The sequence below is a fragment of the Erpetoichthys calabaricus genome, chromosome 7 (genome assembly GCF_900747795.2).
Source record: "Erpetoichthys calabaricus chromosome 7, fErpCal1.3, whole genome shotgun sequence".
Classification (NCBI taxonomy): domain Eukaryota; kingdom Metazoa; phylum Chordata; class Cladistia; order Polypteriformes; family Polypteridae; genus Erpetoichthys; species Erpetoichthys calabaricus.
The window spans coordinates 158,523,395-158,546,818 of record NC_041400.2 but is presented as its reverse complement, the minus strand read 5'-3'; the positions used below and the strand labels follow the sequence as shown (position 1 = coordinate 158,546,818).

The following is a 23,424-nucleotide window of genomic DNA, read 5'->3' as shown; positions in this document are numbered from 1 at the left end:
TAAAAATAAAACAAAGCCAAAAGCCGAGAGCCACCGAGCCACTGCGTGTGTCCGTGCCACCATTACTCAATACTTACTCAAGTTTTTAATAGCAGGTATTTCTGTATTTTAGTCTTTCTTTTTTTTTTTGCTTTCTCTTCAACATACTATAGTTATTTTCTTTTTCTAGGAATTACAATCCATCTTCAAGGATTAAGGATCTTTTATTGTCATTCCAACATCCATGTGCAGAAATGAAATTTGGTATTCAGGTGCCGGTAAATAAACAGTGCCCATAATAACCCCATTTAAAAAAAACAAAAAAACATAATAATAAAAAGTAGCCACTTAATCCCACTGACTTTGTGATAAAGGTGTCAAAGATAAACAATAAATAGAATGAAATAACTATAATGCATAAATACAGTAAGATAACTATGTCTAAATTAAATATTATTACAGTATACCCTGTAATTAGCAGCAAGTAAAAAAGGCAGTAACAACAGTTTAGTACACGAGACTACTGAAACAAAATGCAAAGTGTAGTATAAATCACACAAAATGTACAGTCAGATTTAGTGATGTTGTAACCTGGGTAGTGTTAGCCCATAAGCTGTGCAATCTCCTGCTCGATGGGAGGGGAGCAAACAGTCCATGTGCGGGATGAGTGACACCTTCTATAATGGAGGAGGTTTTACTTTTGCAGGGAAGAAAATGGATTTGGTAAGGAAACTCTTTATATCACACTATGTGTCATCCACATATTTTGAATGGTGTTTAAATTTTGAAGACATAGCTTCTTATTATTTCTAAAGTAATCTTAGGGCAAAAGTCAGTTTTGTTATTGAATTCAGTTGCTCCCAAACCCTGAAATTTGCTTGATGTAATTTAAGCAATATTTCTCTGCATGTAGAATATCAATAAATATTTCTGGTGACAGAATATTTTTACTTGATACATGTATAAAACAACAATGTGCACAGCATGCAGCAGTAAGTGAAATTGACTTTAAGTCTCTATCTCCAAATAATTTTCCTCTTGCATATTCTTTATACACTATATATCTTTGACACACTTAACAATTATGACTAAACATAATTAATAAGAGTTAATACTTAAATACATTTGTGACAATTTTATTGGAAAAGTAAGCAGACTTCATGATGTACTTGCAGTTTCTTTAGTTTTTATAAAATATACACACAATACATATTATCTTATTATCAAATAAATTCTACTGCAAATGGCATTCACTGCCAAGATTTTATATTTTAGCTATAAAATTAATAAAGATGTGAGAGACTTTAAATTGGGTTTTGGCTCACTGTTAAACTGAAAAAATATACTTACCCCAATATTTCTTTAGGCAGATGATTACATTTTTTAACTGTAGGGACAGTATTCCAGGCAAATAAACAAAGTATTTTCTAAGAAATATATTTTTGAGTAAGCCAAGGGAAAAAAAACTTAGGCGCTTAGGGATTTTCCTAAAATGTTTTAAGAGTGATGGAATACTGCTTATATATAATAAATTGGCTAGGCTGTATTAGGAAAAATGAGACTGCCTGATATTCTTGGGATTCAGAGACACTTAAAAACATTCTGGTCATTTGAAATACGCCACTACAAATTCAAATGAAAATGAAGGAGATTTGAATTTTAATAACTGAATTAATTTTTAACATTCAAAATGATTCATTCTTAACCTTCAAAACCCAGCCACAGGGGATGCACAAACCAGCGTGTCTCTTCATGCCAGTCCCAAGCCTGGATAAATGGGGAAGGTTACGTCAGGAAGGGCATCAGGTGTAACATTTTGCAAGATCAATAGGCGGACAACAATACAGATTTCTATACCGGGATAGGTCGAGGCCTGGGTTAACAACAGCCGCCACCAGTATTGTTAGCCAAAAGGGTGCTGACAGAAATTGAGCTACTGTTGGCCGAAGAAGAAGAAGAGGGGGGAGATGTGTCCAGAGGCAGGAAGGTAAAGAGAGTGGAACTGAGGGTAGGAACTTTGAATGCTGGGAGTATGACTGATAGATGGGGGAGAGAGTTAGCTGATGTGATGGAGAGAAGGAGGGTTAATATATTGTGCGTGCGACAGACTAAATGGAAGAGGAGTAAGGCCAGGTGGATTGGAGATGGATTCAAATTTTCTATTATGGTGTGGATGGGAGGAGAAATGGGGTAGGGGTTATACAGAAAGAACAGTATGTCAAGTGTGTTATGGAGGTGAAAAGACTGTCAGAGAGACTGATGATTAAGAAGCTGGAAAATGAAGGTGTGAAGAGGGAGGAACATAGGGTGATGTACAAGAGTGGAGGAAGATGCACTAGGTAGATTATACCCTATGCAGGAGGGTCAATCTGAAGAAGACTGAAGACTGCAAAGTGGTGGCAGGGGAAAGTATAGTTAGGCAGCATAGGATGGTGGTCTGTAGGAAGACGCTGGAGATGAAGAAGAGGAGGAGAGTGAAGGCAGAACCAAGGATCAAATGGTGGAAGCTGAAAATACAGCAGAGCAACTACAGCAGAAGTAGTAAGGATGACAGCAAGAAGGGTGCTTGGGGTGATATCTGAACAGAGGAAAGACAAAAAGGAAACCAAGTAGTGGAATGGGGAAAAACAAGAGAGTATACAGAGGAAAAGATTGTCGAAGAAGAAGTGGGACAGTCAGAGAGATGCAAAAATTAGACAAGAGTACAATGAGATAAGGCGTACGGTGAAGAGAGAGGTAGTTGTATGAAAGGCTGGACACTAAGGAGGGAGAAAAGGACCTGTACCGATTGGCTAGACAGAGGGACTGAGCTGGGAAAGATGTGCAGCAGGTTAGGGTGATAAATGATAAAGATGGAAACATGCTCACAAGCAAGGAGGGTGTGTTGAGCAGATGAAAAGAGTACTTTGAGAGGCTGATGAATGAAGAGAATGAGAGAGAGAGAGAGAGAGAGAGAGAGAGAGAGAGAGAGAGAAGGTTGGATGATGTGGCAATAGTGAATCAGGAAGTGCAACGGATTAGCAAGGAGGAAGTAAAGACAGCTATGAAGAGGATGAAGAAGGGAAAGGCAGTTGGTCCAGATGACATACCTGTGGAAGAATGGAGGTGTTTAGGAGAGATGGCAGTTGTGTTTTTAACCAGATTGTTTAACGGAATCTTGGAAAGTGAGAGGATACCTGAGGAGTGCAGAAGAAGTATACTGGTACCGATTTTTAAGAATAAGGGGGATGTGCAGAACCGTAGTAGTAACTACAGGGGGATAAAATTGATGAGCCACAATATGAAGTTATGGGAAAGAGTAGTGGAAGCTAGGTTAAGAAGGGAGGTGATGATTAGTGAGCAGCAGTATCGTTTCATGCCAGGAAAGAGCACCACAGATGAGATGTTTGCTCTGAGGGTGTTGATGGAGAAGTATAGAGAAGGCCAGAAGGAGTTGCATTGCATCTTTGTGGACCTGGAGAAAACATATGACAGGGTGCCCCGAGAGAAGCTGTGGTATTATATGAGGAAGTTGGGAGTGGCAAAGAAGTATGAAAGAGTTGCACAAGATGCGTACAAGGGAAGTGTGACAGTGGTGAGGTCTGCGGTAAGAGTGATAGATACATTCAACGTGGAGGTGGGATTACATTAGGGATCAGCTCTAAGTCCTTTCTTATTTGCAGTGGTGATGGACTATGATGTTCGCTGATGACAAAGAAATCTGTAGCGAGAGTAGGGAGCAGGTTGAGGAGACCCTAGAGAGGAAAGGAATGAAGGTCAGTAGGAACAAGACAAAATACATGTGTGTAAATGAGAGGGAGGTCAGTGGAATGGTGAGGATGCAAGGAGTAGAGTTGACGAAGGTGGATGTGTTTAAATACTTGGGATCACAAGTACAGAGTAACAGGGATTGTGAAAGAGAGGTGAAAAAGAGAGTGCAGAGAGGGTGGAATGGGTGGAGAAGAGTTGTCAGGAGTAATTTGTGACTAACAGGTTTCAGCAAATGTGAAAGGGAAGATTTACAGGACGGTAGTGAGAACAGCTAAGTTATATGGGCTGAAGACAGTGGCACTGACCAAAAAACAGGAGACAGAGATGGAAGTGGCAGAGTTAAAGATGGTAAGATTTGCATTGGGTATGACAAGTTTGGAGACAAAGTCACAGAGGTGAGATTGCATTGTTTTGGGCATGTGCAGAGGAGAGATGCTGGGTATATTAGGAAAAGGATGCTAAGGATAGAGCTGCCAGGCAAGAGGAAAAAAGGAAGGCCTAAGCGAAAGTTTATGGATGTGGTAAGAGAGAACATGCAGGTGATTGGGGTAACAGAGCAAGATGCAGAGGACAGGAAAATATGGAAAAAGCAGCCAAAAGAAGAAGATTCAAAATTATCTCACAAAAAAGAAATCCATATTCACATATCAGAAACAACAAATAAACCATTCAGTTCACATTACTCCACTTTCAATCAATTAACCCTGTTGAGGTTGGCACTGCCAATATATTGTGCTGGAAGGGGCCGGTGATCCTCTATTTACTGTTGATCAGATATAACTAATAAGACTAATAAACAACATTTCTTAAAATAAATATTGATTGCACTAGGAACAACATTAAACTCTTACCTCTTGTACAGAACGAGCTGCTGGTTTATCTTGATGATTAGCCAATATTAAAAAGGGTAGTGTACAAAGCTGTGGATGCTGTAATGCAGAATGCAATTCGTTCCTTGCAATTTCTAAATCCTCTTCTGAAGAAGCGCTGTCCAAAACAAAGATCACCCCTTGTGACCCTTGGTAATACCTGCTCCAATACTTCTTTATGTTGTCAGCCCCTTGAAACCAAAAATACAAATTACTATATTAATTTTTCCATTTCTTACAAAAGACTAGGAATTTCACAATAAAAGATCATTATACAAGAACATAAGAGATGTACTTTGTGACCAACAGCTACATGACATAAATTAAAAAACATAACTTGCAATATATGAATATAAATACATTTTTCATATTATGTAAGTGAAGTTTTCTGTCTGAAAATCTGTACAATTTATTATAGAAAATATTTTTTCTATAATTAAATGGTGTACCCATTATGTAGAGTCTAATTTTAATAAAAAATACTGTGAAATAAAATTCAGGTGATTTGAAAAATTCACCACATATTATAACATTTAAGCATATCAATTTTTAACCATCACACTTTTAATAGATTACTTGATTAATCATCAAAACAACCTGTACATTACCTAATACAGTCGATACATGAGCAAAAGTAGCTGGGTGTTTGGAGGTGCGCTTGGAAAAGTTACTTGTACTTGTACCTGTACTTGTTCTTGTTATCTGTATTTGAATTAGCATCGAGGAGGTAAGGTAGAAAGCAGCAGTAACTGATATCGGCATTTGTAAGCAAATAACCAAGTAGTCGTAACAGCGATTCCTTAGTTTAAAGGAAAAGGAAAAAAAGTCCGTGGCTGACTTCAACGCAGTATAAGGGGAAGGCTCAGCGGTGCGCAGGTAAGCGGCCAGCGTTAAGACACAGATAAAGCACATGGGGCTGTAGGAACAAATAAGTTAGTCAAGTTTTATTTATTTGTTTATTTTAGATTAAACAGTCTAGCAGTCCAGAGGTAGAGCAATTAAGTGGGCAACAGCGTAAGGGTTCATTAATACGGGGGAATACAAACAGTGCGAGTGGAGAGTTTATAAGTAAGAGGAGCGCAAAGTTAGGAGAAGAGACAGAGAAAAGTAAAGTTAACCTCATAGAAAGACAAATAGCAGGCAGCTGAGAGAGAGAACAGTACAGGAGCTTAAGGGGAAAAGGTGTAAAATATCTGTAGCAGATCTTAGTGTTACCACTTAAGTTAAGGAGCAGCCAAAAGAAGAAGAAATTAAATTTTAAGAAAGAAAAAAAAAAAAGTGAAGGCAGTTTACTAATCCCAAATCAAATTTTAATAATGAGGCCAGTGCAATGCAAGTCCTGTTGGATGTTGGACTTTTTAAATGATGGTTTGGAAGAGCCAGTTGTCTATGAGGGCTACATCTGCAAGAGCTGCCAGCTGATCCAGCACCTTAAGCTCAGGGTTGCTGAACTGGAGGAGGAGTTGGCTGACCTGCGTTGTAACAGAGAATTGGCGGACTTGGCCCAGGTGTCCTTTAGAGAGATAGTGTGCACCCCCAAGGTGGGGCGGGAGAAGATTCCAGACCAGACAGGTAGAAATAGGTGGGTCACGGTCACAAGGCATAAGGTAAAGGGTGCATACTGTCCGGGGGCATCAACCCCAGAATTAGACGTGTCAAACCATTATCATGTCCATATCATGAGAGAGGTAGCGATAGTTGGGGACTCAATCATTAGTGGGATTGAAGCGCAGGTGTGCTTCAGAGAGAGAGTGTCTCGCACAGTGTGTTGCCTTCTGGAAGCACAGGTGGGAGACCTCCCTGGAAGGGTTGATAGGCTCTTGGCCAGAGCGGGGGTGGATCCAATTGTCATTGAACATGTTGGAACAAATGACATACATAAGGGTAGTCTGTCAGTTCTGCGATCCAAATTCAAGGAGTTAGGTGCCAAGCTGAGGAGCAGAACTGACAAAGTAGTCTTCTCCGAAGTTCTGCCTGTGCCACGCACAAGTCCAAGTTGGAATTGTATGTAGCAGCGCATAATTATGATATTATAGCAACAACGGAAACCTGGCTAAAATACAAAGATGGGGATGAGTGTAACATAAAGGGATACACATGTTTTAGGAAGGATAGACAGAACAGAAAATAAGGTGGGGTTGCTGTTTATGCCAAACAGGATTTAAATGTAAGTCCTCTTTAGTTGGATGATGAGCCCCATCTTAGTGAGGACATGTGGCTTCGCCTGGAAAATATTAGGGAAAGAGGTCTTATTTTAGGAGTGTGTTATAGACCAGGGGTCCCCAACCCCCGGTCCGCAGCCCACTACCGGTCCGCAGCCGTCTGACAGCCGGGCTGCGAGAGAACTGCCGGCAACGGCGACTCACTCAGACTTTTCAGAACGCTTGGCGGGCGGGGCTTTGCAGTGGGTGCAGAGAGAGGAGAGAGACCGAGGTGAGAGACTATTACAACAAAGAATTTTTATGGTCCCGACAGTTTCCCCATATGACATGAGTCTATAGAAATCACGTTACTACGAAGTACATTCAACAGATGCTTTCATTACAACGAAGTGACCTTGAAATGCTTGAATGAATCATCCACAGAGCAGTTAGATCTGTGGTCGCATGCTCAGTTGTGCACGTTTGCACAACGATCCCCAAACAGAAACATTGTAAAAAAATCTCTTTCTTCGAACTTTCCTCGTACTGTTTTTTTTTTCTTTTGCTGTTTTTGTTGTCTGTGGTTTTCAGTGATTCCTTTTGCTTATTGCTTGTCAACATTTGAAAAACATCCATTGGAATTTAACTCATTGTCACCCTCCTATAGAAACGGCAGACACGAAAAAAAGATAGCAGTGTTAATGTTTGTGATGTGCAATCTGTTGGATTGGCAAATGTAAACCATATGTCTTTGTTATATACAAAAAAGAAGAAAAATCTCAGATTGCAAACGTATGCGAACTGCTTAATAACTTTAATAATAATAGAAATGTTATGTAAATTGTGTATAAAACTGCCCCCCCCCCCCCAACCAACCCTCCCGACCGGTCCGTGGAAAAATTTGCATCTAATAAAGTGGTCCTTGCTGTCAAAAAGGTTGGGGACCACTGTTATAGACCACCCAATTCAGGCAGTAATTTCAACACACGTCTTTTTAGTAATATCAAAAAGGCAAGTTTACAGGGAGATATTATAGTCATGGGGGACTTTAATTATCCAAATATTAACTGGGATAACCTTGCAGATGGAGGAGCACAAGAGCAGGAGTTTTTAGAAGTAATCAGTGACTGTTTTTTAACACAGCATGTTAAAGCACCAACAAGGGGTGAAGCCTGTCTGGATTTAGTATTTTGTAATAATCAGGATAGAATTGAGGGTGTAGAGGTGATTGAACCACTAGGGTCAAGTGACCATAATGTAATACAATTCTCAGTATTTTGTAAGAGTACAGATGCAAAGACTAAAATTGTTAAGTTGAACTTTGGTAGGGCTAATTTTGAGCAGATGCGACAAAGTCTAAGTAGGATATACTGGGATAAGCTTTTAAGTGTGGAGACAGTCGAGGAGCAGTGGAACAGGTTTGAAAATGTTTTACATGTAATGCAGGACAGATATATACATTAATTTGGAATTAATAGGAAACTAAAAAAAAAACCACGGTGGATTAATAAAGATTTAAAATATAAGTTGCAAAGGAAAAAAACTGCTCTATAAGGCATATAAGACTAATGACTGCAAAGTGAATCGTAGAGCGTATGAGAACATGAGGGCAACCATTAAGAAGGATATCAGGGAGGCTAAAAGACAGTTGGAGAGGAATATAGCAGATAAGGCAAAAGACAACCCTAAGAGATTCTTTCAGTATTTTAGTAGTAAAAGAACAGTCAAGGAGGAGGTCAAGTGCATCAGAAATAGTAAAGGGGAATTAAAAGATACAGACAGTGAAACAGTGGATGCCCTAACTTACATTTTTCTGAGGTGTTTACAAGTGAGCAAGTGGATAACCACCCAGAGGTAAACGGGACTACAAAGGAGGTACTGAGGAATTTGGAAATTGTAGAGGGAGAAGTGCTGCTCAGATTAAATAAGCTGAAATCAAACAAATCACCAGGACCACATAATATTTACCCTCGAGTTCTTAAGGAGGCTAGCAAGTATACATATAAACCCTTGACACATATTTTTAGGAAGTCACTGCGCACTGGAGAGATTCCGAAGGACTGGAAAATGGCAAATATCATCCCATTATATAAAAAGGGTGACAGGGCAGATCCAAGCAACTATAGGCCAATAAGCTTAACATGCATCACAGGAAAATTAATGGAAGGAATTATTAAGGATATCATTGAGTAACACCTGGCAAGGACAGGAGTTATTCTGAACAGTCAGCATGCGTTCAGAAGAGGGAGGTCGTGTTTAACTAACATGCTGGAATTCTATGAGGAGGCAACAAAAGGATACGACCAAAGTGGAGCACATGATATTATTTATCTGGACTTTCAGAAAGCATTTGATAAGGTGCCACATGAGAGGTTGGTCATCAAATTAAAAGAAGTGGGAGTTCAGGGTGATGTTTTTAGATGGATGCAGAATTGGCTCAGACACAGGAAGCAGAGGGTGATGGTGCGAGGAACCTCATCAGAACTGGCTGATGTTAAGAGTGGTGTTGCACAGGGGTCAGTGCTAGGACCGCTGCTTTTTTAAAATATATAAATGATTTATATAGGAATATAAGTAACAAGCTGGTTAAGTCTGCAGATCATACCAAATAGGTGGATTAGCAGATAATTTGGAATCCGTTATATCATTACAGAAGGACTTGGATAGCATACAGGCTTGGGCAGATTTGTGGCAGATGAAATTTAATGTCAGTAAATGTAAATTATTACACATAGGAAGTAAAAATGTTAGGTTTGAATACAAAATGGGCGGTCAGAAAATCGAGAGTACACCTTATGAGAAGGATTTAGGAGTCATAGTGGACTCTAAGCTATCGACTTCCCGACAGTGTTCAGAAGCCATTAAGAAGGCTAACAGAATGTTAGGTTATATGGCACAGTGTGTGGAGTACAAGTCCAAGGAGGTTCTGCTCAACCTTCATAATGCACTGATGAGGCCTCATCTTGAGTACTGTGTGCAGTTTTGGTCTCCAGGCTACAAAAAGGACATAGCAGCACTAGAAAAGGTCCAGAGAAAAGCGACTAGGCTGATTCCAGGGCTACAGGGGTTGAATTATGAAGAAAGATTAAAAAAGCTGAGCCTATACAGTTTAAGCAAAAGAAGATGAAGAGATGACATGATTGAAGTGTTTAAAATTATGAAGGGAATTAGTACAGTGGATCGAGACTGTTATTTTAAAATGAGTTCATCAAGAACATGGGGACACAGTTGGAAACCTGTTAAGGGTAAATTTTGCACAAACATTAGGAAGTTTTTCTTTACACAAAGAACGATAGATACTTGGAATCAGCTACCAAGTAGTGTGGTACACAGTAAGACATTGGGGACTTTCAAAACTCGACTTGATGTTTTTTTGGAAGAAATAAGTGGATAGGACTGGTGAGCTTTGTTGGGCTGAATGGCCTGTTCTCGTCTAGAGTGTTCTAATGATAGTAACTGCACTATTCTTGAGGGATCAAATTATTAAAAAGAAAAGTAATTACAGAAGAAAGATGTTGACTTTCTGTCATGACCACCATACTCCAACAATACATTAAATTTCATACTTTATGTCAAATTACAATACAAAACATAGAGGATATCTTGAAAAGTGTATGCGGAGGTTGAACCTTCCCTAATAAAGTTTTGTACTTACTGTAATTAACTCCAGTAATCAGTTACTTTTCTTTATTATGGTTATTGTGAAAGTCCCTGAAACATTAGCCAAACTTGTACATTTCTTCAGAAAAAATAGATATTAAAAAGTGTTCTGAAGTTCAAGAGGAATAACAAAGGGTAAACTGTTTACTCTTGTCTTGAACGCTGAAGATGTTAACTACCACAGTGTTAAAGGAGAGATCACCAGATTTACACGTATTAAATAAGTAAAACATTTTAAATATTACATTAAATGTAGTTGATATAAACTAATCACATGAGTCACATGTGCAGAGTACAGTGATCCCCCGCTATATCGCAGTTCAGCTATCGCGCCCCCACTACATCGCGGATTTATTAATACCATTATTATTACTAGGGAGCTCTGCCCCCTGCTCACTTCGCTCACCCATCCCCGGGTTTGGTTTACCGGATAAACAATTTAAAGAGATTGTTATTTTCATGGGAATTGTTACATATGCATTATTTTCATTTTTACTTTAAAACTTTTGTAAAAACAATATTTGTCCTTTATTCCCTGCCCCAGGCATGGTTAAATCTCTTTCTCGCGGTACTTAAAACACTGTTCGCGTTGAGAAGGGGGAGTGGTGGTGTCTGAACGCATGCTAAAGAGATGTGATCGGTTCAGCTGGTGTCTTGCTGCTGCTGCTGCTGGCCAGCTGTGTGTAGTGCTTGTCGCGCTTTGCGTCAATCACTTAAATGCTTGTACAGAAGCTGTCCTTTTGCCACTACTGGCAAGCTGTGTGTTCTGCTTGTCATTGTTTTAAGAGCTGGGAGCACTTGAAGTTTGTCAAAAGCATTCCAACAACTGCTAGGTTAGATGTCAGTGAACTTGTTTTAAATTGTTTGTAAGTAGGGCATGACGTGCAAAGGTCACTGTCTCACGGGTTTTGTTTCCTAAGGTTGTAATGTCTAGTCTTGAGTGTCGTCAAAATGTCTCTCCAAGATGATCTGGTGTTGATCTCTTCGCTCAACCTCCCCAGAGGAGCGCTACGCTCCTGCCACTTCACGTCTCTCCCGCTCTCATTGTGAAGTGGGGGGGGGGGGCTGAAAGCAGAAGTGGATGGTACAGGCTTTGCACTGCTTTTGCCAAGATGCCTGTTCTGCTTGTTGCTCTGCGTGTCTATCATTTAAAAGCCTGTACAGCAGCTGTCCTTCTGTCTCACTGCCTTGTCTTGCGTGACCGTTAAAATGTCTCTCGCGGGATGTCAACTTGTCTCCTGAGAAGATCATGCCTCGTCTCCCTGCCAAGATTTTTTTTTATAATAGAGAGATGTTACTTAGCCTTAGCCTGACATCAACATGTCATATGTGTTTACAAAGTGTGTTTTAGTAAGTTTACATGTGTTTAAAAGGTGTGGGAGGGGTATTTTAAGGCTTAAACTATAAAAAAAAATGTTTATTTATATGGTCTTTCTATATCGCAAATTTTTCACCTATCACTGATGGGTCTGGAACGTAACTTCCGCGATAGGTGGGGGATTACTGTACTTCTTATTTTCTTATTCTTAATTCTTACCTTCATGTAAGAGTCAATATGCAACACCTTGAAATTTCTGTTCTCCTCATCTGAAGAATCTCAGGACACGCTTGTCAAAGCAATGCAAGTACCGATATTCCTACTACTTATGGTAAGGGACAAAGTGGAAGCAAATGAAGAAAAATATCTACAAATCATCTTGAACATCTACATAAATGATAAAACAGTTTATGAATGAATTACTTTTCATTTATCTTTCTATACATAAAATCCAACGTCTGTCTGTATGTCTGTTCGCTTTTCACGAGAGAACTACTTAATGGATTTAGATCGGGTTTTTTTTCTATAATTTGCATGAACATTCCGGGTTGATTTTGCAACTTCTCTCACTGTGCTATGTATCATAGTTCACTTGCAGTACAGATTTATTTGCGTGAATCCGAGAGACACACAGCGGGCCAAGGGGAGGGGGTGGGGCCCTCCTCACTCACGCACCAGCCTTGGGGTGTTCCTTACCTCCACTTAGCTAGCGAATGAAAGAACTACTTAATGGATTTAGATTGCTTGATTTTGTGACTTCTCTCATTGCACCAAGATTCATAGTATGCTTGCAGCAGCGATATATTCGCACTAATCCGAGATAGAGGCTGTGGGCCAAGGGGAAGGAGAAACGTGGCGTCAGGAGTGGGGAGCCAGGCAGGCTCACTACTACTCAGGCAGAACCGCAGAGGGCAGCTAGTGCTTAATAATATTAGAATGATTATTCTTTATGGAATACTAATGTGAGCAAGTATTCTGTTTACAGTTGTCATGATGGCTTCTTGAAAAAGGTAATAATCTAATAATAATTCAATACATTTATATAGCACTTTTCTCACTCCTCAAAGTGCTCTCTACACTACAAAGGACATGCTTATAAGCATTACATTTTTTGATCTATATATGGAAAATTGCAGACATTATGAAGTTAAAGAGAACTTGAATTGCTATCTGAAAGCAACTGGATTATGCTTTGCTTTTTATACAGAATCTATATTTTCTCATCTTGTTTGCATTTTCCATATATTTCCTGATTCAATGTAATACACAAGGATTATATATAGATGAAACTTAAAAGGAGAAGGATGGGTTTTTCAGGGAGAGGAAGTGAGATTAAAATTATTACTTGAATAAATACTGTTTAATAAATAAGTCTACCACAAAAAATAAAATGCCACACAGGCTAGATAACCACTTTATAGCAAATATAACATGATTTTATTTGTGGCTAAGTTGTTTCTATGTAAATGCTTTCACCTTGTTCATATGATTTCTTGAGAGAAATTTGACACTCACAAGTTACATAATTTGGTTGATTGGTAGCTCTGATCCATTTCCATTCATACGTACACTCTAGAAAGGAGTGTTATTCCATTTATAGTAAAACACATCATAAAGTATGTTTCCGTGGCAATGTATTTACTGCTTGCTGCATCTTGACAGACAGACAGACAGACAGACAGACAGACAGACAGACAGACAGACAGACAGATAGACAGATAGACAGATAGACAGATAGACAGATAGATAGATAGATAGATAGATAATGTACTTTATTAATCCCAAGGGGAAATTCACATACTCCAGCAGCAGCATACTGATACAAAAACAATATTAAAGAGTAATAAAAATGCAGGTAAAAACAGACAACAACTTTGAATAATGTTAACGTTTACCCCCCGAGGGGTGGAACTGAACAGTTGCATAGTTTGGGGGAGGAACGATCTCCTCAGTCTGTCAGTGGAGGAGGACAGTGTCAGCAGTCTGTCACTGAAGCTGCTCCTCTGCCTGGAGATGATACTGTTTAGTGGATGCAGTGGATTCTCCATAATTGATAGGAGCCTGCTGAGTGCCCGTTGCTCTGCCACGGATGTCAAACTGTCCAGCTCCATGCCTACAATAGAGCCTGCCTTCCTCACCAGTTTGTCCAGGCGTGAGGCGTCCTTCTTCTTAATGCTGCCTCCCCAGCACACCACCACGTAGAAGAGGGCACTCGCCACAACTGTCTGATAGAACATCTGCAGCATCTTATTGCAGATGTTGAAGGACGCCAGTCTTCTAAGGACGTACAGCCGGCTATGTCCTCTCTTGCACAGAGAATCAGTATTGACAGTCTAGTCCAATTTATCATTCAGCTGCACTCCCAGGTATTTATAGGTCTGTACCCTCTGCACACAGTCTCCTCTGATAATCACGGGGTCCAGAAGGGGCCTGGGTCTTCTAAAATCCACCACCAGTTCCTTGGTTTTGCTGGTGTTCAGGTGTAAGTGGTTTGAGTCGCACCATTTAACAAAGTCCTTGATGGGGTTTCTATACTCCTCCTCCTGCCCACTCCTGATGCAGCCCACGATAGCTGTGTCATCAGCGAACTTTTGCACATGGCAGGACTCCGAGTTGTATTGGAAGTCCGATGTATATAGGCTGAACAGGACCGGAGAAAGTACAGTCCCCTGCGGCGCTCCTGTATTGCTGACCACAATGTCAGACCTGCAATTCCCGAGACGCACATACTGAGGTCTGTTTGTAAGACAGTCCACGATCCATGCCACCAGGTATGAATCTACTCCCATCTCCATCAGCTTGTCCCTAAGGAGCAGCGGTTGAATGGTGTTGAAGGCGCTAGAGAAGTCCAGAAACATAATTCTTACAGCACCACTGCATCTGTCCAAGTGGGAGAGGGATCGGTGTAGCATGTAGATGATGGCATCCTCTACTCCCACCTTCTCCTGGTATGCGAACTGCAGAGGGTCGAGGGCGTGTTGGACCTGTGGCCTCAGGTGGTGAAGCAGGAGCCTCTCCATGGTCTTCATCACATGTGACGTCAGAGAGACAGGCCGGAAGTCATTCAGCTCACTAGGACGTGATACCTTTGGGACTGGGGTGATACAAGATGTTTTCCAAAGCCTCGGGACTCTCCCCTGTTCCAGGCTCAGGTTGAAGATGCGCTGTACAGGACTCCCCAGCTCCAGCGCACAGACCTTCAGCAGTCGTGGCGATACTCCATCTGGACCCGCTGCTTTGCTGGCACGAAGTTTCCTCAGCTCTCTGCTCACCTGCGCTGTTGTAATTGTGGGTGGGGATGTTTCTCCTATGCTGGTATCAGCAGAAGGATGGGTGGAGGGTGCAGTACTCTGAGGTGAGAGTGAGAGTGGGTTAGGGTGGTCAAACCTGTTAAAGAAGTTGTTCGTTTGGTTTGCTCCCTTCACGTCTCTCTCGATGGTGGCACCCCGCTTCAAGCTGCAACCAGTGATGATCTTCATCCCATCCCACACTTCCTTCATGCTGTTATTCTGCAACATCTGCTCCAGCTTTCTCCTGTACTGCTCCTTTGCCACCCTGAGCTGGACTCTAAGTTCCTTCTGCATGCGCTTGAGCTCATGCTGATCACCGCCTTTAAAAGCCCTTTTCTTCTGGTTCAAAAGGCCCTTGATGTCACTTGTAATCCATGGCTTGTTGTTAGCATAGCAGTGTACTGTTCTTACTGGAACTACAATGTCCATACAGAAGTTGATGTAGTCAGTAGTGCAGTCAACAAGCTCCTCAATGTTCTCGCTAAGTGATCCCTGCAGGATATCCCAGTCCGTAGTTCCAAAGCAGTCTCTCAGAGCCTACTCTGCCTCAGGGGACCACTTCCTGAATGAGCGTGTGGTTGTAGGTAGGACCCTCACTCTTGGTTTGTAGTGAGGCTGAAGCAGAACCAAGTTATGATCTGCTTTCCCAAGCGCAAGCAGCGGGGTGGCGCTGTATGCGTCTTTAACGTTTGCATACAGTAAGTCAATAGTCTTATTTCCCCGGGTGTTACAATGCACATACTGGGAGAAGGCAGGTAATGTTTTGTCCATCGTCATATGGTTAAAATATTCAGGGATTAGCACAAGCGCCTCAGGGTGCTGTGTTTGTAACTTAGCAACATAATCCAAACCCCCATAATCACACCCCTAAAAACTGTCTTATTTTTTTTAAGTGTTCTATTTTATAAAGTTCTTGCAGTTCCAAAAACAACAGATTGCATATTGTTTCCTGTGAAAATCCAGTATGATAAATGCTGAAACATACCGGTGAGAATTCTTATACATTTTTTCAGATAACTGTTCTTTTTTCCCCTTTCTATACTTTGTAAGCTTATTCCTGATACTGATTTTTTTTAGCAGCGTTATTCAAAAAATTGCTATTGTGTTATTTAACAAATGTATTACTTCCTTGCAGCTGGTAGCATTGCTTGCACATGTTCCTTTTCAATTCTAGAGGTAAGAAGAAAGTGATCAAGGATTTTGTGGCCAGCAAAGAAAAAGAAATTCTTATATCAAACCTTCCAGGTTTGATACCTGCTCTGGACATCACACTACAGATGTTGGCTTTTAATATTTTTGGTGGTATCGTGCATATATGTAGTATGAGCATACACACAGATAGATTTCTATGTGTGTAAAGCAGTAAGATAGATGTAATCCAGAGCCTCAACACTTGCAAAATGTAAATCACATCAGGGAGGGAATAATGTGGACCCGAGTGCTAGATAGACACTAGTTAGATTAGCTCTCCCAGGACAGCCCCCTTTCCCTCATTTTTTACTTTTATTTTCTTCCCAAGAATAAAATTATTATTATTATATATAAAATATTTTATATATGGTAAATACAGCAATGGCACTTGGCAGGAAGACCCAGCTGACTTCAAAATGCATACCCAATCTGTGCACACTTGAAGTTTGTCCCAAGCGAAATTGCTACCTTTTGACATGATTTTATGGAGGGCCTCACTAAAATTCATGGAGATATTAAAAAGGTTAGAGATGTGCAAAATAGATTTCTAGGGAGATTGGTACATGACTTTTCACCACACTAAAACATTACCACTGGAGCATCAGGTTACATCCCTCTCCTCCAAATTAACCAAGCTTGACAACTAGAATAGGACAAAAACCATCAGTATTTTCTGAAGCCTTAGATTGTGAGATTTCTGAATTACTACCTACGCAATATAGTTTTGAGTGTAATGTGGAAAGTCTTTAATGTGACCTTTGAAGGCCAATGGATGTATTTGTATCTGGTTTTCCGTTCTACTAGTGGTAAGGCTGTTTGGGTGTTTATGCTGGCAATAAAGAAGTGTGTTAAATTGGTCTGCAGACAATTTTTTTTTTATCCTGCTCAACCAATATTGTCAACAGTTTTGGGCACACAACCTTTGACAATCTTAAATTAGCAGCTGAAGCTAAAGATAACATATAAGCCAATTAAACGTTTATTTATTAATGGAATCAGGCAGGTGCTTTTTCTTCTAAGGGGTAGCAGTACCTTGTCCTGTCCTACATTTTACAATGTCTTTTTAAGAGAAACACTAGAGACCTGGACATTTTTTTAAATTATATTATTACAGTACTGTGATTTTGTAGATAGATAGATAGATAGATAGATAGATAGATAGATAGATAGATAGATAGATAGATAGATAGATAGATAGATAGATAGATAGATAGATAGATAGATAGATAGATAGATAGATAGATAGATAGATAGATAGATAGATAGATAGATAGATAGATAGATAGATAGATAATGACAGGACTACTGTGTTATATTGTTTAAAGTCATGCAGAAGTTTTATCTAATCAACTTTTTTGTGGTTAGCAACTACTGTGCAGATTTTATGATCTGCTGGGAGGCTAGTGATTTTTCATCTATCTCTCTGAAAGTATGCTTAGCTTCCAGGCAGCCTGGAGCATATTTTGAGCATTATTTTTTTTAACTGTTTAAAGACATAACACTGTTCTGCAGCAGTTGAATAACTCTGTTCTGTTTTTTAAACTATGTCTCTCTTGTGACAGCAATGTAATGTCACAGATGAGCTCGGCAGTGAGGCACAACAATGGAGTATGGGGATGGTGTAAAAAGTGCAAAGTGCTTTTATTAAAAACAAAAAATCAAAATAGTGTCCAAATAAATAGTGCAGTGTCTATCAAATCCTTAAATCTTCAATAAATAAATAATCCAATAAAACAGTTGTGAAGTGGAGGTTAAAACAATAAATAAATCCTTTAAAATGAGGTTAAAACAATGCTGGAAGCAGTCCTTTAAAAACACAAAGCCCGTGTCTTCTTTTACCTGGCAGCTCCCCTGCTTCTCCCATCAGGCTTCTCAACAGGGGAGTCGCCCTTCCTGCAGCTGACCTTCTTTCCAATCCTGATCTGGAGGCTTCCCAATCCCTGGCTTCAGTTTAGCACTCTCCAGGACAAGACTTGGCTTACCCCAACAGCTAGGACGCTCACGTTGGGGAATCCACCTTCCAAGCCTCCCAACTCCCGCGGCGAACCATCCTTCTTCTGGTCACTCCTGCTCCTCACAATGCTCAGCGGGAGTGACCACTACCAACTGCCCTAGGTGTCAGCCAAACACCCTGCTACACCACATTCCACCCCCCATAAGCCCCAGCTGCATGGGATGGCTCCATGCCACTGCCAACTCTGTGCAACTGGCGGCCCAGGTCCACAGCTCGACCACACTACCACTGCACTAAAATAATAAATAATAAAAGCACTAAAACCAACCCAAGCCCCCCCTTGTAAAACAGGACATTAAAAGAATAAGAATCTTTAAAAGACAATAAAACCAAACAATAAATAAATGTCCATTAAAAAGCTCTGTACTTTAAAATATCCACCTCCAGCTTGGGTCCATGGGTTCTTTTAAAAAAAAAAGTCTGGCACAAATCCTGTTTGCTGCTCTGTCTCCAGATTTTCTCTCCTCACTGCCAGCTCATCCCAACGTTGCCACCAAATGTGACAGGTTAGCTCCATGCTCCTATCGTCCTTCCGGGAGCCCTGGCTTTCTCCTCTCTACTTCCTGCCGTCTTCTTCTCCTGCAACCTTCGTCTCTCTCTTTTCTTTTCTCCTCCTGCTAGCCGCCTCGCGCTTCTATTTATCACGGGGATGTGGATCAGCTGTGGCAATCAGCAGCTCCCGGGAACAATTACAGATGCAGACGACTCCTCACCTGTGCACTTAAGCAAGGACCGCCTGAATCACGAATTCCCCCGGGAACCGCTTCCACCACACTGTCACGCCCCCTTTCTAAGCCCCGAGTACGGCGACTATTTATTTAAAAAGTAGCCTTTGACATGAGCTGTGGACCTGCTACACCACATAGTATTTCATTATTCTAAAACAGCAGCCAAACAACAATGAGATGCAAAGAGCCAAAGGATGAATGGCTAACCTAATCCCATTTACACCTGTGTGCCCATTAAACAAAAATATTTCTAAAGGAAAAAGAGTGGTTCTGAGAAATCATGAGGAGTTCTGATCCACAAAATATTTGGTTGGTGCTCTCAAAAAAAGAAAATCAACAGTTTTAGAAATGTGCAGTATAACAGAATTTGAGCATTAACAAGTCAAAGAATTAAATAACCAAAAAAAAAGAATTCTAATTAAAAAACTGATTATCCAGAAACGGAGTATGAGAACTAAAATTTAGCTGGTTATCTGGTGGCTCATTTTGCATCTTATTTTTGATTGCTTTCTGGAAAAAGAAACAAGTAAGGGTTATGCATCTTTAAAAGCAAGTCAACTGAAATGTCCCATTAGCAGCAGAACTTGGTTACTAATAAAGAAAGTGGCTAGAACAAAAAAAAACCTGCAGCTACTTTGGCCCTCTACAATCTGACTTTGACACCCCTGCTCTAAACCTTCTTCTGCAGAATCATCTTCTTTTAAGAAACTAGCTCATTGCAGGCTGTCTGCTGAGGATGCCACCATACTAGACTGACCTAATTGCACTGTCCGAGCTAAAAGCTTCTGACTCAATGAACTATGAACTTAAAATGAACTTAAAAGCCAGAAGTCTGCATGACCATCATCATCAAGTCCTTCCGTGAGAACCCTAAATACAAAGAGGACTATTTCATTTATGTTAGGTAGAATGCCCAGAGGGGACTGGGCAGTCTCGTGGCCTGGAACCCCTGCAGATTATATTTTTTTTCTCCAGCCGTCTGGAGTTTTTTTTTTGTTTTTTCTGTCCCCCCTGGCCATCAGACCTTACTCTTTTTCTATGTTAACTAATGTTGTCTTATTTTAATTTCTTATTTTGTCTTTTATTTTTCTTTTCTTCATTATGTAAAGCACTTTGAGCTACTTTTTTGTATGAAAATGTGCTATATAAATAAATGTTGTTGTTGTTGAACTAGGGAGCTCTCTGGGCCCTGACTGTTTCCAGAGGTAATTTTGTCATTCTGGAAAATCTTTCATTTTCTTTTCCAGATTCAACCTTACAATTAAGTAGGGCTTAAATACCATGATTTCAAAACAGTACAAGAATCGAGAAGATTGTTCCAGTTATTGCCTATTTTGCTGATGAATGTCAACATAAAACTATTAACTACAGGTATACTTCCTGCAAGATGAATTCTGTAAATCCCAAAATAATTCATCCTGATCAGATAGGAATCGAGAAATGCCGTGTCTGCTGCGTGTGGGCGGGACCGGTTTTGAAGTGGAAGCAGGACGAACCAGAAGAGAAATATATATAAGAGATTGACTGCTTGTGCTGGAACTTCCTATGGCATGTTAGATTAGTGGAATTTGCTTAGGACTTCATTAATATGTAGCAAAAAACATTGTATTCCACTAAAATGGCAATTCTTCGTAGAAAGTCAAACATGTCCCTCTCCACTCAGATATTCAGAGATGGCAAACAGGGACACATTTTGTCTTATTTCCTTTTTAGTATGTCTCTTTAGTCACTGGCCATTGCTCTTCACTCCCACAATCAGATGATTCCAATTACTGCCTATTGTTCATCCATAAAATATCACAGCATGAGAATGATATCCTGTTATACTTAGGCAGTGCTTCTTCTGATCTATCCCACATGCTAAAGATATTCAGGTCTTTGAGAGTCTGTCCAGATATAAAATCAACTGGACAACATTTGTACTTCTTCTATTAAACACTTCATGAATCAATGAACATTCTCTACATTAATTCCTATTTCTGGCACACTTAAATATTTGGGTTTTCTTATCTTCCCATCAGTGCAAAATACTGTAATTTCTGTCATTGTTAAAATGAGTGTGTTACCTTGCATTATCTTTAAAAGTGCTATATTTTCTATCCCTGTAAATAGTGGCTGGAAGTTAGAACCCTGAATTCTAAATTAAGTAATAAATATAGACCTTCCATTACATTTTCCACCCCAATTTATGATAATTTGGAGGGCAGAGTCTATATTGCAGATTCTAAATTGTACCTAGACTTTTATCCTGCACCTAATGTGCAGCTGGTTGACTCTGCCTGTTAATTTCCCTTCCTATTTGACATACAATCCAGCATTACTGCCCCTAGATCTCTCTATATTCTCCTCTTCAAAACACTAAAACTAAAATTTCAAGCTACCATTTTAAGACCTTTAATTTCCTATACAGTGGTACCGAGTTAAAAAAAAAATCTAGATTATTGCACACAGCTGTCTTCAAAACACCTGTATTATGTATAGAAAGTTGTTTCATCATGAACAAGGAGTTAGAGAGTACGGTTAATATGTAAAATTCTCAGGCTGATTGATTGTCCATTTAAATATGGACAACTGACAATGTTGGCGCTAGAGGGGATTCCTGTTTTAACTGTGTAAAGCAACACGGACATTCAGCAGTTCCTGCATTGTAACAAGGTACTGTATGAAATTACCTCACTTAATGCAAATAAGCAGAATTGGATGGATTGGTGGGTAAAAACAAATCAACCTCACCAATTCAGCAATACTTTGGCTTCAAAACAAAATACTGGTTAACAGCAATAATCAAAAAGGAATCACAAATTTATTAAACTTAAATTATGACGACAAAACATTAGAACTAACTTGCACATCAGTGCTATAAGATGTGTTTAATCCATCTATTATTGAACATGACACTAATTTAGGTTTCAACAGATCAGAGAACCTGGTTTCTCACAGTCTCAGAGTCCTTTAGGTCCATTTTTGCAAACTCCATGCAAGCATTCAAGTGTCTTTTACTGAGGAGTGGCTTCTGTCTGGCCACTCTGTTATAAAGCCCAGGTCAGTGTAGGGTTGCCGTGACTTTTGTCCTCCTGGAAGTTTTTCCCATCTCCACACAAGTTCTCTGGAGCTTAGCCTGATTGACCACCAGAGTCTTTGGTCACCTCTTTTACCATGGCCCTTCTCCCATGATAGTTCATGTTGGCCACCTCTAGGAAAAGTCATTGCTTTGTAATTCTAAGGTATTGTGTGTTGCTTGATGTGGGGGTAGGGGGGTGGGAAACTTTAAATGATTTTGGCAAAAGGCTGAAGCATAGCAGAATATGAAAAAAGTGAAGGGGTCTGAGTACTTTCTGATTCTACTGTACAAAATACAAATTAATAAAATTCAAAACTGCCTTTTCTTGCTGTAATGTTTGCAAATTTAGAAATAGTTATTTCAAATCCATTGTCTGAGCCAGTTCACTCTCCATTGAGAAGGCTGATGGTAATTAAGCGAATAATAAGGCAATGTGTGTGTAGGTCATAAATTACTGCTATGTTGCATGATAAGGTTTTTGTATAATTGTCAGAAATTATTTACATTATTACTAATGTTATTTAATCTGTGATGTCAAGTACATTACATCCTGGGGTTTGAAAGACCACCAAAAAAGGACTCAGTGTTTAGGTTGGCACAGAAAGCCAACTAAAAGCACAAGATCGGACACAGGTGAAAATCTGTAGCTAGTGCAAAGTAAATCCATTTATACCTGCAATCATGATCAATTCACACTTAACTACATTAAAAAAAAACAGGTATAAATGTGTTGGTGATGGACCTTACAGGCTGCATTTGGAGATGGTCAAAAATGGATAGCAATCACATTTAACAAGAGTGGAAATGCAAAAGCGTTTCCAATGGCATATTTCGAGCTATTGTAGGACAGACTGACATTATTCATTTTACCAGGTTGGAACCAGAGTCCTGGCTTAGAAAAGTATTGCCAGACATCACCACCTACAAATCTCAGTTTAGAGCCTTATCTGATCAGATAGTCAATTCCTGGCCATGTAACAGCCAGGGACATCTCACTCTAAGGCACAAAAAGGACTCAAGTTCTGAACAAAGGATCATAAATCCAGGACGAATAACACTAATGGACAGAACTTTGCACCAGTGGTCAACTAAGAGGATGGGCTTGTGTGCATCCAAGAAGATAATCACACAACTTCTATTCCTTTCTACAAAAATCCTTGTAACACGCTAACTTCTCTTCTCTCACTACGCTACAGCTTGACCTAGCCATAATTTGGCTGCCCATAACCACAACCCATAGCTGATAAGGTGTGATTGCAATGGAGGTTACTCCCGAGGGCAACCATGCTGGACTGAAAAGGAGGAATACTCGTATGTTTCGGTGTCTGGACGAGGTTACCATTAGTCCTACCATGCTGAAGGACAGTAAAGACAGGAGCAAGAGAGAGAGAGAGAGACCACACATAAACCATGCATTTTCCAT

General features: G+C 40.0%; 1 protein-coding gene across 3 annotated transcripts in view; it reads right to left on the bottom strand.

The window, feature by feature from the left end:
- The window catches only part of arl15a (ADP-ribosylation factor-like 15a), a 495,451-nt gene that overhangs the window by 272,990 nt on the left and 199,037 nt on the right, over nucleotides 1–23,424 (bottom strand). For all 3 annotated transcript variants that reach the window (XM_028805617.2, XM_051930023.1, XM_028805616.2), the window contains one exon: nucleotides 4,581–4,789. In XM_028805617.2, the coding sequence (XP_028661450.1) occupies nucleotides 4,581–4,789 (209 nt within the window). The remainder of the gene's footprint in view (nucleotides 1–4,580; nucleotides 4,790–23,424) is intronic.